Below are 17399 nucleotides of genomic sequence, written 5' to 3'. Positions count from 1 at the left end.
CTTCTCAATCAGCCTTTTCTAATTAGCTATTACAGGTTCTGTAGCTGTTACTTTACTGTAACTGTTACTATAAAAGTCAAAAGTTTAATTAATGATTTGAGATCAGGGAAAGTCTGAGCCTGTCCAAAGCATTAAGATGATGTCTGTGACCCCCTCACACTACAGGGTCATTTAGGGGCAAAGAAGTAGCTTGAAATATATTTACTTTTTGCTGTTGTTGCGCCAAGTTGATCATTTCATGGAGTTTTGATGTTTTTGCTACTTACTGCACATACATGCAACAAAATTTACAGTGAGGCCATTTCTGGAAGCTTAAAGCTCATCTGAAGCCCTAATAGTACATCAATAAAACCATAAGGCACCAGATAGTGGGTATAGTAATGAAAATACTAGTTGTGGAGCACAAATGTGTTTTAATCGATTAAAAACAAATTGTCTTCCATTGGCAGTTTGTTTTTGTCTTCAGCCAAAAGGTAATTTCACCCAATTCACCAATAAATAAGTAAATAAATAAATGTCCATGTTTCTCTTTAGTGGTTTACTGTATGGCCACTTTTTAATACGTCTGTTTTTGAATCATGATATAACAGAAGCAAATGGGATTTGCCTTAAAATCAGTTTAGAAAACCACCAGCAGCTGCACTGGGTGATAACATAATGCAATATTTATTCATGGGCAGCATGGTGGAGGAGTGGTTGGTCCTGCAGCCTCACAGCTACTAGGTCTCCAGTTTGAATCCCTAGCTGGTCGTTCTGTGTGGAGTTTGCATGCTCTACCTCTGCTTGTGTGCGTTTCCCCCCACAGTCCAAAGACATGCGTGTTAGGTTAATTGGTGACTCTAAATTGTAGGTGTGACCGTGAGTGTGAATGCAGCCCCAGAAAGGCTAGGACTAGGAGGAACCGTATGGGTTGATGAAGACAAAGAGCATGTAATGACCCTTTGAACACCTCATTTGGCAGTGAGATGGTGGCAGCCTGTGCTGGAAGACTGTGCAGCTGTTGCTTGGTCATTAGCATCTTGCTTTTCCTCCTCCACAGCAGCAGAAACACAACGACCAGTTGAAGAGATCAGAGACGAGTGTCAGAAAATGTCATGAGTGTCTGGGCATTAATGGTCAGTGTCAGGCCTTTTGTAGGATGAGGCACAAGTGGAGGCTAATGCCTGTTGATGGTCTAATTAATGACGTGAGGTTAATGTGTCTGGACAGATACTAATGATGTTACAGGCCTCTCTTTCCTTGTGCTACATCGACACACTATTCAAGGCTGTGCAGACATAAAATGAGCCTCTGAAGTGATAAAAATCCACTGAAGTCATTGCAGTTCAACCAGTTATTACACCATGAGTCAGAAGTTCATGAGTGGTAAGAGGATACGGGGGTGTGTTTGACACCGCCGTGGTGACAGGCGTTACTATTCCAAACAAAGTGCTGCGAAATCTCCAAAGGTCAAACTGCCTTAATTTCCCAGCAGAGTTTCCCATGAATAGATGGTGATATGATGATTTAGAAGAAGTGTCAAATAAAAAAGTCCAGATGACATCATTAGTCATCCACAGCCACTTTTATGTCATTGATTTTCTGAAAGCTGCATGGGAGTGTTTTTCTAACATGGAGCTGTCTTAATTACATAATTGTGCATCATGGTACACAATTAAGCGCATTCAGAAGATCTGTCTCCACAATACTGCGTTGGACAAAAACACCTTGATAGGAACTGTTAATACTGATGGTTCTGCTGCTTCCTATTTTCAGAATTGGGTGATTGATAGTCATGCACACATATAGAAATAAGTTAAAAGGAATGGATATATAAGTAAAATAATGATAAAACGTTCTTTTGCCATTGCAATTATTACATTACTTCAGCCCACAAGTCCCCAAGTCATAATGGTGACATGAAACATCATCATCACCACTCTCATAGAAATCCTAACTCCTTATAATTGATTACCAGCTATTAGAATAATTACAACAGTCAAGACCTGCACTGACCACATGAGCCCATAGCTGTGTCCTAAAGACCAATTGGCCTTTTTGAATAGGACCGCCTTCAAATGCAGTCGAGAAATTAAGCCTATTTGCCGCGGAGAGGCAAGGAATTCTCCAACCAAGTCAAGCAAAGCTATTCTGGTGTAGTGACCAATGGCTCACCGGACTCAGTGGCCACATCCTTAATGCCAACCGGAAATGAGACACATTTCAGTCAAAAGTTTACTTTTATGATTTGCTAACACCTTTTAACAATATTGAAGCTATTACATGGTTTTGTGCCTAATTTATGCTTGTGCAGTGTTGCTCAGTCCAAACTGTGGCTCATTGCCACACAAACAAACACCATGTGTCAATAACACATTGCCAATAATGATTTAAACAGCCATACACTGTTAGCGGACTTCTACCGTGCTGCTGTCCAATTGGTTTTCAGCTGAGGGACATAAGTCATTCTCAGGACATTAGAAGCACACAATACAACTGTGTCCATGCAGTAAGGACAGGGCTTTAGCACGTTTGAAAGCTATTCAAATGTTGATTTATACGTAATTCACAACAATCAATGCAAAATGTCAAACTGGCCAATTATTGCAAACCAGCTGTATTTCAGCTGCAGTGTTACACCACAGGAGAAGCTCTGTGTGCTCTCCATCATATGGACAACTGACAACAAGCTCAATGTGTGTTGGGATGAGAGAGAGAGAGAGAGAGAGAGAGAGAGACATTTGAAATGAGCCATACCTTTTGCAAGATTTTCTCCAGCATAACATAGGACAACAGAAAAATAAATTGGTGACGCAGGAGAACAGAGTTCCAAAAAGCAACAACCAGATACAAACTGCCCCTGAAGACTCTGCTAGGGAATTGGTGGGGGGGAAAAAAAGAATTGGTTACAAACTAAACTTGTCACGTGTCACCCTCATCGGGTCAGCTAGTGCAAAAATTACCACCCAGTGGTCTCATAGAAGCAAACTGTGTTATGACTTTCTAATTTGGCCATTTTTGTATTGCAGTAATTTATCAATTTATCTTTTACCTTTAACCTTTACAACGTTACAATATGTGCTTGAAGCACTTAACTGAAAGTGCGGGATGATGGCACTACACATAAATGCATAATTGTAGGGTTTGGTACGAATGTCTCGGTATAAACTCAAGTGCTTCCCAGTGGGTCCTTTCAATAAATGTGTAACACAACATAATACATCATAAAAGAGCGAGACGATATAAATTTCAGTCCGTACTGAAGGAGAAAAAAAAATGTTCTACAAATGTTCCGAAATGTAGCTTTGTGGGGAGAGACTCACTACACTGGCAGCCGTGCAGAGATATTCCAAGAGAAGGTCAATTTGAAATGATTGATTAGTAAGTTTTGGAGCATAATATTAATTGCAATATGAAAAAGGATGATACAGGAAGGGCTGTACCAACTACATGTCGGTGTATTTTGTACAATTGTACATTAAGTAAAAAGTACTTGTGAGGAAAGACGAGGACTGGTGTTTTCTTATATAGATATGCTTTTATTAGAAAGAAGACACATTCATTTTGTGCTCTGAAAACTGTACATTAACAAAGAGGCGACCCCAGTAAAATAAAAAGGGGAGTGAGGGAAGATGGCAGGGAGGTGTGCAGACTAGGGGGTCAGAGGTTTGAGGTGAGTGGTTGGCGGTTAAGGTTTTGACAAATACAGATTTGAGGGAGTGACTGGTGGTGATATCAAAACACACACTGTTACATTGCGATACAGAACACTCGTATAGTCCAGTACCCTGATAGGACAGGGGGGTGGAATGGGAGGATCAGTATCAGAATAACCATGTTCATATTTATAATAATGATAACAACTATCCCCAAGCACAGTAAGAAAGATATTTAGAGGCTAAAATCCATTCTGTAGAACTCTGAAATAATTACAATGCTGTACATCAGGACTCCAAATGAGCCTTGTGCTTTCTGTGTGCATCCACCGTTCCTCACACTAACTCTGCCTTGAGTATATCACATCACCTTTAAATATATCAACCTTAATCTTATATTTAATCCTTGTATCATATAAATTTAAAGATCTAGTCATTTACTCATCTTCCATTTCTACTCAACACACATACGTATAGACACAAGTACCTTTTCCCATCATGTTTTGCATTGACTGTACTGTACCAAGCCTGCCCAAGCATCGAGGAAACTGACTCAAACATCGTGTGTTTGTTGAACGTGGCTCCTTCCGGACGCCTGATGTCCATGTTGTTTCCGTTTGTGCACGGCATTGAGGTTGAGGGGCCGATTTGGAGTGCAAAGCCCAACGGCCCGTTGTTGTATGTCTCTAAGTTGTCCATCGATGAGAAAGCAACCCGACATTTTGGCTCAGGGTGAGGGTTTTTTTTTTTAACCCCCCACCCCCACCCCCCCACTGACCTTGCTCCACTCGGATCAAGGAGGATAAATAGATGTGGGCAATTGCGGGTCAGTTGTGAGGGTAGACAACAGCATTGAGGGGGCTCGGGAGGTGCGTGTTTGTTTCGCAGTCTGCCTCCTCAAACATCTGTTGTTTCTTTCGAGATGTTGATAAAGAAAATAAATCCAGAAGCATCTCAACAGCATCAGCGTTTATCATGAGAAAGAGAGAGCGGAAGCAGCCCTACTTTCAGTGAAATAATAAAAAAAAAAAGACAGAATAATGATCATTACATTGTAACCATTTAATACAGGGGTAAATGTTGTATGATTACCTTTTGCTATGCTGTTTGTTAAACGATGCACATATAGTAGTTGATTCAGCTACCATGGCAACCTGTTTCTCATGGGAGACCATATACAACATGACCAGAAGTTTGCTGACAAAAAACACAGTCCAAACAGCAAATAAAACAACATAGAAAGACACCGTGTTCCCATTCTCTCTTTAATTGGTTATATTGATTTTCTGGTACTGTGACACTTCCTCGCCCTCCTTCTCACAGTGGGCTCCATCCAGTCTTTCAGTAGAAGCACATAGCAGGGCAGTGTGTGCGTGTGTGTGTGTGTGTGCGTGTGTGTCTGTAATGTGTCTACTTGTTTGTCTGGGAGAAAAAAAAAAAGCGCTGTGGATGTGAGGTCAGACAGACTCTAGATTACACTTCCGTCTGGAGGTCCATGATCTCCTGGCCTACCAGGGGGATAGTCGCACTGGTCTTCTCCCAGTCCACTGTCTGCAGCTCCAGAGGAGAGGCCGCTACTGTCTCCAGGTCCTTCCTCACCCAAGACGGTGGAGAGTGGGTCTTCCTGATGCCTTCCCATGCCCTCTTACTTGGGGTCTGCAGTTTGTCCTGGTTGGTAGGAGACAGAATGAAAAAGACTTGTTTGTCTGAAAAATAAAACATAAAATCTGAGACGTACTTCAATCTTGTCAGGTGGATCCTCTTTACCTCACTCTGCATTTTCATTTTCTTTAATGAATCATGCAACGTGCAAAAAAACAAAACCCTTACTTGGGGAAACCCTCTTTTGTGTTGTAGCTGAAGCTTAGCTTAGCATAAACAACAGGACTCAGTGAGGTGTGGTTCAGTTCCAAACACTTTAAAACAAATACCTCTACCAACACCTTGAAAGCTGATTTACAATTTCTATTTGAGTTTCATTTGTACACAAATAGAAATGTATAAACTAGAATTATTTCTTGGCAAACAAGCTGTGGTTTTAATGTTCTTCTCATCCAGCCTATATGGTAACCTATGATAAATGAACACATTCATACAGACATTAAAGCTCTTCAACAGAATGTCAACTTGTTGATTGAGTTTAAAGTATAGCACAGTATAAGCACGATGATCTAACTCTTTATACTAATAAAGATTGGGATGCAAGTATGATTGTGGCTGAGGCACATCCTCAAAACACATCTTGTACCCACAGTGGATAAAGTTGATCTCTCTGCCTCTTCCATTTGTATGTTCAATATATGTTCTTTACTCTGGATACAAGCTAATGCTGAGTGACTCTCACAAACTCTGCATCGAATTACAGTGTTGGGTTAAGTTAGGCCTAAGCCAGAGAAGCGCTCACTCCAAAGCTGTGAAACAAATGGAGCTCAGGGGGGGTTTTGTAACCAAAGGAAATGGGAATCAACTGCTGCCATTAAATGAGTGCAGCTACAAAGCCAACATGCAAATCCCTATTGTACCTTGTTTAGTCCCCAGCCAAGTGCCTTTCCAAGCTATATACAGTATGTATCTATAAGTATGAACGATCCTCCGGGTTGTATTCCAGGCATAAGATCACCCAGTCCGTTCCCATTTCTGAGGTGTCAAAAAGCGCCGCTTTGTCCAGTCCCTTCTGCGTTACATGCTGATGCAGTTTGACACTCTGTGATTGGGGCTCAGAGCTTTCAGTGTGGTACAATTGAATGAATAAAACCCCGACACTTCTATATTTGAAAGACACAGGCCTGGGGTTCGACTCTAGTGCTAGACATGATGGGCTTCATTGATGATCGTGACACATTGTGGCGCACATGTTTATTATAGTAAGGACGTATGTGTGTGACGTCTTTCTGTTCCTAACCCTAACCGTGTACCGGCAGCGTCAAAACCAGACGCTGTTCTTCCCAGGGCATCAAATAGTGACCCTCCTGCAGCATCCAATAGAAACACCAAAGGGTACCTATGGCATCACTATGAAACACAAAAGGATGTACAAAGCGGCAACAAATTTGAAGCTGTGGGATGAGGACATGTTGGATCACCTCATTCATAATGCCACTGAGTTAACAATCCAGCTTTGCAATGCAGGACTTTCCAAGTTTGATTTATGAGCCACTTGATTTTGTTTACATCAGTGGTTCTCACTCCTGGTGTGCAGGGTTAGTTAGAAAACAAGCAGATCAGAGCCCACTGAGGACTAAGAAACCCAGGAGGAAGCACTTGGTCTGTCACAAGAAGGCTAACCTAGACATAAGGTAATGAGTACAATTTAGCTGCACTTCAGCCATTGCTGACTGTTTATTTATATATACATGTATATACATATGTATATACATGTATATATTTTATAATTGAACAGGCAACTACATTCAAGGAGGCTGATTTGAACTTATTAAGGGGAGAAGGAGAACAACATTAGATATCAGGGGGGGGGGGGGCAGAACATAATAAAGTTAAACTCTTTACACTCATATTGGTCTTGTCGCTGCTGGCAGAGGACACACTCCATCTTTTGGCAGCTTTGGCGTCAACAGGTGGAGATTCTCTATCCTTGTCTGCACTGTGAATCTTCCTGTTCAGGTCCTGAAACATGTCCTGGTGGCGTTTCCGGGTGTGCATTATCTTCTACACAGGAACATTTACGTTACGTACAAGGTAAACAGCACAGGCTACCATCAATCCTACTTAACCCCCTTAATCTTGCTAGTTTCAACACTAATGTATGCAAACATCCAGAGATCTAAATAGCTAAAAGACATACCATCGATTTGCTTAAAAGCTCAGTAGGAATCAAAGAGACTAAAATTACCTCAAAGTCAAGTTCTGCATAGCGTGATTTTCGTCTCTGGGGGGGAGATGAGACAGAGAGATTAAAGATGTGTCTTGATATTCTGTGCCTTATGAGCAGACAAATGCCCGAGTGTTTCGTTGCGTTTCTCCACCATCTTCAGCCAGTCAAGAGTGTGTGTTTTTCTGAGAGTCATAGCTTCCAATGGGAAACAACTTTTTTTTTGTGCTGGTCATTCTGACCCTGTTGGCACAAGTTTGCAGTTAACAGCTTGTGACCGATTGACCTTTTAAGTCCTCCATTCCAGAGTGGTGAAGGAAAACCTGACCTTCAGGCTGTTCTGTGGCTGTGGCAGCTGCCGCCTCATACGCCATTATGGAAGTATGTTTTGCCCTGAAGTGAAAAGTGCGCAGGCAGATGTCCAGGCCGCTGTGTGCTAATCACTATGTCGTCTTAGCTCCTTATGCAGACAGCAGCGGTAGTATGATGGAAAACAAAACTTTTTTAAAGGCGCTGTCCCTACAAAGGGTATGAAAAGGCTGGGTTAATTCCTGTGAAGATGTCTCTATGATTGACATAAGGGAGCTTGTGTCCTTTTTGTTTAACATCAGAGAGGATATGACCTCACAGTACAAAAAAATGTAGGACAATGCTGCCCTGCGGAGGCCTCATTAATGGTCCTTTTTATTATTTTTAAGAATTGATATTCAGTTTATTGATGTATAGCTCCCGAGTTGATCGTCTCTGTTAATTATTTCTGTACCTAAGGATAATTCGCTGATGCTGAGCTGGTCAAACATATCTTGTGGCACAACACTTGCCACATAGTCACAATCTAAAACAATGCGATTTTTCTTAATATAGTTTACTACAGTGTGTGAGTGGCTGCTGTGCATGCAAAGGGATAGATGAACAGAAAAGATAATGGCCCTGTATTGAGAAAGTGATAATAAAGAGGAGATGAGAAGAAAGTGATGTTTACCACAATGATACTACCGTAAATTCTCCAACAAAACTCTCTGACAATGGGAGTGTTAATAACTCAAATAAACCATTTCTCATGAAGTAAATGTAACATAATTTACATTCTCCGTGCAAACTGTTTACTCTTGTGTTCTCAACAGATCTACTTTTTCCTAAGTTCCTGTCTTTTTGACCATTGCTCAGTTATTTGAAACACATTTCTTACATAGAAAACCTTCCGAAAAAGAACGATTGTTCCTTTTAACTAAACTTAGCTGAAGGGATCTAGGAAAGAAAAGCTAAATTATTTGATGCTAGAAGTGAATAAAAATGGTTATGTTTAAAAAAGGTTGTGAAAGTTATGCTTAAAAAGCTAGAGGCTGTGGCTTGATAGTTGTTTGACTAATGGGATTGGTGCTGTGAACAACAAGTAAATATGGTTAAATTGACCAAATAAAAAGTGGAGCAGCTGTCTTATTAAAATACACATATAAAACATGGGAAATGACATATTCCGAGTGTATATTTAAATAAAGGCCTTATACCTTCTGCAGATGACGTAAAAAAAAAAGTTTGTGAGAATTTATGGTGAGCAGCAGCAGTACAAAACACTTTACATGCATGTCTTAATTTAAATATGAGGCATGAGGTTAACAGTGTGCTAGTAAGACAGAAATGTGCTAATTGGTTCAGCAGTCTTACCTCCAGTGAGCTCATGGACAGAGTGGAGACAGTTTCACTCTTGGACATCACACCGGAGTTTCCGGAGTCTCCGCCGTCACACATGCTGTTAACCACCTGGGAGTCTCTGGGCATGTTCTGCAGATTGTGTGCAGGTGAGTCTCTGTCAGAGCATGACACACTGACCTGCTCAGCAGGCAGGGTTTTCAGCCCAAAGCCAGGCACCGGCTCTCCGCTAGCAGGGTTAGCCAGGTGGATGAGCCTTGTCTGAGGCAGCTGCTCAATGTTGATGTTGTACTTGGCTGTCTGCTCGTCTTTCCCTTTGGCTGGCTTCAGGGTGCCTGTGCTGTTGGCTGGTAAAATTACGTACCCGGGGCCTTTGCCAGCGCCCTCAGAGCTGCTACCCTCGCCGTTCCCTCGAGGCAGCTCTCCGTCCAGCTGCTTGAAGAGCTCGCCCTCGCAGATGTAAATGGATTTGGCACCTGGTAGCTCAGTGCTGATTCCCTTAGTGGCACCTTTCTCCCTGCGCAGTGTCAGAGTGTGACTGCTGTAATCAGCCACGTTCTGGAGGTGTACTTTAGCCATGCTAGCCGGCATAGTGTTAAAGTTAGAACCCTTCTGGAGGGTGATGGTCCCAGAGGAGGCCTTTTCTTCCCCTTGGAGAGAGGAGCGCTTCATAGTGCCTGGAGGCAAAAGAAGAACACAGAACCCATATGAGGTGAACAGTTGAGATGTGGTTGAATGACAGGGGCCCTGGGGCAAAAACAAACTGTGGGTCCCTATTGACGCCATTCTGTATGTGCCTTTAAAACATATAGTGTGGTGTTCAGTAAAGCCAATGTGTTACTTACACTATGTAAAGCTAAAGTTTGAATATTTATATATATAATATGAATAAAATTATTTTAGAAAATGTATTTTAGTTTATACAAATAATTTTGTGGTGCATATTTTCAAGCCAACTGACCCACCAAGAAGCTTTGTTTGCCCATCTAGGGAAGAGGGGAGCGCCAAGATTTGCCATATCAATAACCGTAAATAAACATATTCATTTAGTTCACTTAGTTCATATGTGTACTAATAAAAATTACAAATTTTCTGCTTTTAATGTTAAATCCTGAAAATGCCATATTTGTATAAAACAGTTGTGTTTCTGCTCCTATTCGAATGCTTGTTTCTACCAAACAAGAATGAAGGTGTTTGCCATCAACTGTTGTTTCTCTTTACAGCTCCCACAATGCTCCTGTAATCAGTTGTTGTTTATTTCCTTAGCCGACCTTTTCTTTGTAACTTATGTTGCTCAGTACATCAGTGGTTTCTTTTTTTGGGGGGGGGTAATCAAAATGTCTTCCTTTTCTTCCACAGACAAATCTCCTTTTGTGTTTGTTGGAAAAAAGATTTCTCAACATGAAAACCAGTTTTCACAGGTGAAACCCAATGTTAAAGCAAGAGTGCTAATTAACTGTTAAACAATAAATAGCTCTTATTCGCACAGGGAACATGGGTCACAGGAAACACCCGTCAGTCAATACTAAAATTATGGGACATCTGACTGACAAGGTTCTATCTAGGATGTATTTGGGTGTAAATACCATTCAATATAAACACAAATTCTAAACTTTCATTTGGTATCCATCTTTTGATTCTAAACCCAAATGTCTGTCAAAAATGAGTTGTATTGTACTGCATTGGCTTAATGTAAGGCTCCAAATGCAACTTTAAAGGCTGAATATGCTTGTGTATGTACACTGTTGGCAGAAAATATCAGCTGTGACTGACATTTAACCGCAGATCTTACTGAGGAAAGAAAGTGAATGATTTTGCTTTTGTAAAGCATAGTAACTGAAAGTACGATGCCACCATCATGCCTGACTTGACCTTGTGACCCAACCTCATTTCACTACAACAAATGTCAGCTTATGGCAGCATGCATGTCCCAGACCACTTCCAGACTGATAGCCAACATCAGACAATGTACTATCCACAATGCTGAAAATCATACTTTATCATACAGTCGATGCCTGTGCTTCTCTGGTTTTTCGTGAAGCCTGTCTGTGTCTCAATAGCTTTTCTGCTCCAGATGCCTTTGCTTGATATCCGGACTCAAGAGATAATCAGATTTTCACTCCCAGCAGATATCAGAGCAGAACCAGTATCTGATGTGGCTCTGTTGGGAGGGACTTAATTATACAGCGACAGTGTAGGAGAGAATCCGACAGGCCTATTTATCTGCATATAACTGCTCAACACACGTTCATCGCAATCCCATCAGCCTAAACAGCCTTATGCAGCGGTAATGTGCTGTATCTCTTGTCAAAACAGCTTCTCGGTAAAGGGAGGCTGCTTTGTGATGTTGACTGTAAGACACAACTGCAGAACTGAGAAGGACTGTGCCTCACATCGGTTGTCTCCGACAAAGCTGAGGAATTTGAAGCAGTCAAACTACAGAGGCGCTAACACACACCGGTAGCTTTTTGAACAGCAGTCTCCCAATGTCAAATGAAATGCACAAGCACACAAGGAGCTTACCTGATCGGCAAGCCATATCAACGTCTTTTTCAAAGTCAGTCTGAGGGCAGAAAGCAATAAATATTGGAAAAATGTGCTAATAAAATGTAAAAATATATCTTAAGAAGTTGAAAGCAACATCAAATGTGTATTCATACCATGAGCTGAGCATGGCCATTCTGGAAAGACCCTCCCGAATCTCCGTTACCGTCCTCCTGCCTGTCGACCACACGACACTTCACTGCCTCTTGGACCTGAAGCAAACAAACAGGTTGGACATAGACATACTGTACACCAGTTTGGCCCTTTATAAACCCCAATAAAAGCCAGGTAGCTCTTGTAGTTAACCTAACAACTAAAGCCTAAAATTTCTCGTGATGGGTCATGGGAGCGTTTAATATAAATGTTATGGCCGGATTAATCCCTCTATACCACAGCTAAGACAATATTGCAAGTGGAACTTAGCAGCTTTTATTGTGACAATTTTTGCTGGAGTTTTAAGGACAGTAAACACCTCGATTTCTATATATTTTTTGTACTGTCAATACTCTGGCCTAATGTGAATATGCCCTTAGTCTATGATTTGTTAACTAGTGTGAGGATTTTTTTAACACCTTGTTTTGTGCTCAGGCGCAGTTCAGCATACTGTACCATGGCCTGCTCTGCTTAAAAGAGCGAGCTTGGGCACAGTACAGTTGGACTTGACACACATCTGGTGTGTTTGCTATTCATACCTGTCCTCAGAGCTCCAGCACTAGGTCAATGTGAGAGAACTTCACTTTGACACAAAGTAGCACATTGCGGTAAAGGTAAAAAACTTTGGGTCTGGTTCACGAGTAATATAACACTATGTTTGACCTAAAACCAACAATTTGGTTCTTCTCACATTAATGTCTTTAATTTAGAAACTGATCCTTCTGTGCCAAAGACAACATGGACCATGGGGGTCATCAAAATCTACTCTATTTAAAATAATTTTCACATCAATGTGGCCACTATGTATCATATTATCTCGCTCAGTAAAGCGTTGATTAATGGGTAGATAGACTTGTTAACAGAGCATAGCTTTTCATATGCTGCGAGAAAAAAAAAGGGTTGCAAATGTCCAACGCTGCACTAGTTTTATGGAAAAATCCTTAACTGACTTGTATGTTATTGTATAAAACCATATTAACCTTGTCAAACAAAGGGACTATATATAAAAACTGGTCACTCAAAGTACCTCCCTACGCAGGATGCAGTGCACCATGACAATGACAAAGCCTTCCAGTGAATCGAAAACAGCAAAGAGGATCTGGAAGAGTGCAGAGCGCCGGTCAGTGATGGCAAGAACAGCCGACATCCACGTGAGGGCCAGGAGGGGCAAAACTACGCAGGAGCTCCACAGTGATGCCCTGCAGGATGGAAGGGGAACCACAGTCAAGGAGAGCATGAGGAAACAGGAGGCACAATGTTTTAAGACAATTATGCTTTAGGACATTTCATATTTCCCATTAGCTAAGATCTATTTTCAAGAGGTAAAACTAAAATACTTGTCATCTGTGTTGAATATTGCATTCACTAACTTTATTCAATATCACAATATTTGTCTCGTTACCCTCGATAACTGCACACACTGTTAGCACAGTGTTATCACCCTTTAACTCTAACCATGCATAGCATCCAAACAAATAATTATGTTACTATCACAAACAAAAACATACATCCATTATCTGCAGATATATATGTTCATAATTCACATATATTACATGCATGTATGTTTAAGATGGTTCAGTCAAACCATAGAGGATCTAGTGCCACAGGAAAGAGAGGGGAGAAGCGAGGGGGAGCAGTGAGGAAAAACGAGTGTAATGAAGCTTGAAACAGAATGCAAAGACAAACAGAAGAGGCAGAACAGAGAAGGACAGACAGAGAGAGAGAGAGAGAGAGAGAATCTGGAGAATATGATTCCCCGATCAGTGTTGTTGCTCCTACTTTGCTGTACGTGTTTTTTGTATTCATTCAAATATGCACATCAGAAATTAAAAAAAAGAAAAAAAAAAGAACAATAACTACTCTCAGTGTGAGTTTGACTAAGATTCACTCACTTTGCCTTAAAATAGCTGTTAACACATTCTGAATACATTGGCTGAGACTATTCCAGAGGTGGATAAAGTACTTAATTTAACTTGAGTTCTTATGAGGTACATAGAGCAATACTCCATTACAAACAAGACTGCTGCATTGGAAATTATCATGTTAAGCAGAAAACAATCTCTTTGAGACCATTTGAGACCACAATCTAAAAAAATGTATAAAATTATTACATTATTTGTCTCTTGATAAGTAGTTATAATTACCAAATCTCATAAAATGAGTAGACAGTAGATTTTTGCTTATGCTGGTTTCATGTCACATGAAAACACAATCTGACAGTTTGCATTAACACCCAAACACCAATCATAACTAATGTGTGACAATGTAACAGATGTATGCAAAGCATTGCCAATAAAACACTGTTCACACAGTAACTACAAACTGTGCACTAATAGACATTTAATGAGAGTCAAATAACAATTATCCTATTTTGATCTCAAGACAATATTGATGCTAACAAGACAGTTTATCACATTTTTTTAAAGCAAATATTCTAGTTTGCATTTAATGGCTTATTCTGGAAAGTAAAAATGTGGAAAAATGTTTAGATGGAAGTAAAACAACATATTTGCCTCCAAGTCCAAGTATTAAAGAATTTGTGCTATTTAAATTTAGGTACTTACTCCACCTCTGGTGTTAAATTGGGCTAAAAAAAATGCCCCCAGTTTATTGGCTTGCTAATGACGGCCAATATTTACCTTGACCTCATTTTAAATTCAACATATCCCATTATATAAATCCTTTGTTAGAGGCTTTTTTTTTAACCTTGCTCTTAGTAACACTCCCAGGACATACTCAGTGATAGTTTAAACACGAACCTTGCCACAGTTAAAGATGCTGAAAACTGGTAGAACTTATTAGCACTGTATATAAAGGGCAATTTTAGTTATTTTCAATGTGGACCTTGTTTTCATATTATTGTCACCATAATTAACTGACAGTAAACCTACAGACCTCTGCATCAGCAGAGTGCTGTTTTCCACAACAATCAAATCCAAAACATAAAGTTAAAGCCAAATCAGTAACCTCTATAGTAGTACTGTAAATCTAATCTGACTAATCATGTTTATGTCCATGTTCTACTTTTAGTAAATTCAAACAGCAGACTTTGTCACCGTGTTATTAATTCCTTTTGACTAGTGAAACATGTCAACACAACCATGGAGGAGTTGTAGGTGATGCATTGATGTTGGCCAGGCCAGGCAGAAAACAATCGATACAATACTAATTAAAACTTGTGTGTACAGTAGAGCCTGACATGTGATTGTGAAACGTGTGGAGCATGATGGGACCAGAAACAACAACAACAACAAAAAAGTCCCTCAAAAGTGTGACAGTAAAGTGAGTAATACGTGTAATAGAAATATAGGGGTTATGCTTGAAATAGGAAATGGTTAGGGATCATAACTAATTGGTACTGTAAAGACAGTGGCACATTTTGAAATAAACCACCTTCAGGTTTTACTGCTTTTATGTGTTTATATTATCAATAGCTTATTATTTTTTTTTAGATAAACATTTATTTTTATTTTTTGAGGTAAGCCTAAAAAAAATCAGTGTCTGCAAGTATTTTACTAAATGATAGAAACTATTTTGATTTTGGACCTCCTGGCAACCAAAGAATTTTTTTTTGGGGGGGGGGGGGGGGGGGGTTGTATATAATTTTTTGTTTTGTTTGGAGATTGTATTTGGGGATTGTTGCAGAAAGCAGCAGTCATTGCTGAAAGAGGAAAAGAGATAACATCCCAATTGGCATCACGATCAGATTCTATTCACACAGTATATATATATATATATATATATATATATATATATATATATATATATATATATATATGTAGACCCAGGTGGAAAATAATGGAAACGATCCATCTAGGCACACACACACACACACACAGTAAAAGTACATTGATGTTCTTTCTGCATACACTGTTATAGTCTTCTCAATATCTGTCCTACTGATTTGTGACTCTGTGCTTGTTCATAAAGAAATCAAACACTCATATGCATAATATACACGTATACATTTAACACACAGTTTGTATTCAGGAGCAGCACATAAGCTTCAGGAGCCTTTCATATTGAATGAAATCCTCCCTGTCAGGGCATCAGAAAGAAGAAAAAATGAAGGAATAACGGAAAGAGAACCAATCAATAGAGGGAGAAGAAGGGAGGCGTACAGTAGAGGTGAGAAGAGAGGTAAGAAGAGTTAAGGAAAAATAATTAGCGGGACTAACATGGCGTTACTGGTAGCTGTTGTGGAAACGTCAGCCGAAGAGATAACTCCGCACTTGGCACATTTGAGCGTCATATTGTACAGTGGCACTGTCATCTGACTGCAAAGTCAAATTAACACGCTGTAACATACACAAACAGATACAAATGCACCTGCACACAGACTCGCACAGATGCGGGTGTGCACACAAGCACGCACAAACAGTCACACATACAGTGAGGTACAGTGTTCTCGCACAATCTCTCTCTCAGGGCTACAGTCCAGCTCGGAGTTTGGTGTGTGCACGCTTTGGGGTTTACCTGCATGTGACTCACGGGACAGGGAGGATGGGGCCAAGGCATCATTATTTTGTTGGAGTTTTGATGGAGTCCTATTTAACAATGTCTGCTTGTAACACAAAGCTATACACCTAATTCCATGTATTTCATATGCCTCAGGAGGATTTCTATCTCTGCTGCTCTGATTGTGATGATGTGCTGGGTGCGCTTCACCCCTAGCCATCTCTATCTGTGCTAACCGCATATTACAAACGGTGCCAAACTCTAATGCAAAGATTTGCACACACACCCGACCATAATGCAGTAGCACACAGAAGATCTAAGAGATCAAGGAAAATGAGTGGTCTGATGATTAGATAGAAAGTACGAAAGTATAGTGTGTTTTCCAAATGACAGTCCTGTGTTTATTTGACTGAGTATCACTGGTAAGTGCTTCTAATAGTAGTAATCTTCTTAAAACTAAAACCACTATGATGATGAACTGAATTTTTTTATCCGGGTCAAAAGTCAGCTCTGTAACATGCATTTGTAGTTAAAATGCCCAGTGTGACACCAAAGAATTTAGAATTTTCAAACTTATAGCTCTTTTGCTCTGGTCTGAACCCGTGGACCATTTTGTAAATTTGGTCCGTTTTACTCTCACACATAATGTAGGAAAAATCTAAGCAAACCAAAATGGATCCCTACGAGTTAAATAGATCTTGAGCGGGAATAAAAAAGTAAACACAAGAAGTGGATCCTCTTCTGTACAAGTGAACATATCTTTGCGTGCACAATTAGCACCTGTTGATAATCCTGTGAGTTCAGGGTCGCCACATCGGATCAGATGTCTGAATGTTGAGTTGACACAGTTTTATACGCCGGATGCAACCCCCCCAATTTTTCCCGGGCTTGGGTCTGGCGCTGAGCAAATGGGGATGGGTTGTTGGGTGTTCTGTGTTTTACCCAGGGACGCTTCGACATGTGGCCTGGAGGAGCGGGGCACGAACCTCCGACCCTGTGGTCAGTAGGTGGCCACTCTACCCACTGATCCACTGCCGCCCCATGTAAAAAAGGCACCTTCAAAATCCAACACTGCCACACACTTTAGAAAAAAGACATGCTACGAACCAGCAGTTCAGGAAAAGTCTGCT

General features: G+C 40.5%; 1 protein-coding gene across 11 annotated transcripts in view; it reads right to left on the bottom strand.

Annotated features, from left to right (window-relative positions):
- Positions 1-3497: 3497 nt before the first annotated feature.
- The window catches only part of adgrb1a (adhesion G protein-coupled receptor B1a), a 153911-nt gene continuing 140009 nt past the window's right edge, over positions 3498-17399 (bottom strand). For 6 of the 11 annotated variants that reach the window (XM_067511017.1, XM_067511020.1, XM_067511019.1 and 3 more), the window contains 8 exons: positions 15990-16088; positions 12839-13010; positions 11775-11870; positions 11638-11677; positions 9130-9791; positions 7486-7521; positions 7143-7301; positions 3498-5303 (listed from right to left, as the gene is read on the bottom strand). In XM_067511017.1, the coding sequence (XP_067367118.1) occupies positions 5109-5303; positions 7143-7301; positions 7486-7521; positions 9130-9791; positions 11638-11677; positions 11775-11870; positions 12839-13010; positions 15990-16088 (1459 nt within the window). In that variant the 3' untranslated portion in view covers positions 3498-5108. The remainder of the gene's footprint in view (positions 5304-7142; positions 7302-7485; positions 7522-9129; positions 9792-11637; positions 11678-11774; positions 11871-12838; positions 13011-15989; positions 16089-17399) is intronic. The other 5 variants (XM_067511021.1, XM_067511023.1, XM_067511025.1 and 2 more) reach the window with 3 other exon arrangements.

Source organism: Channa argus, chromosome 7, assembly GCF_033026475.1.
Source record: "Channa argus isolate prfri chromosome 7, Channa argus male v1.0, whole genome shotgun sequence".
In the NCBI taxonomy this organism is placed as follows: Eukaryota; Metazoa; Chordata; class Actinopteri; order Anabantiformes; family Channidae; genus Channa; species Channa argus.
This window is presented reverse-complemented; position numbering and strand designations above follow the sequence as displayed.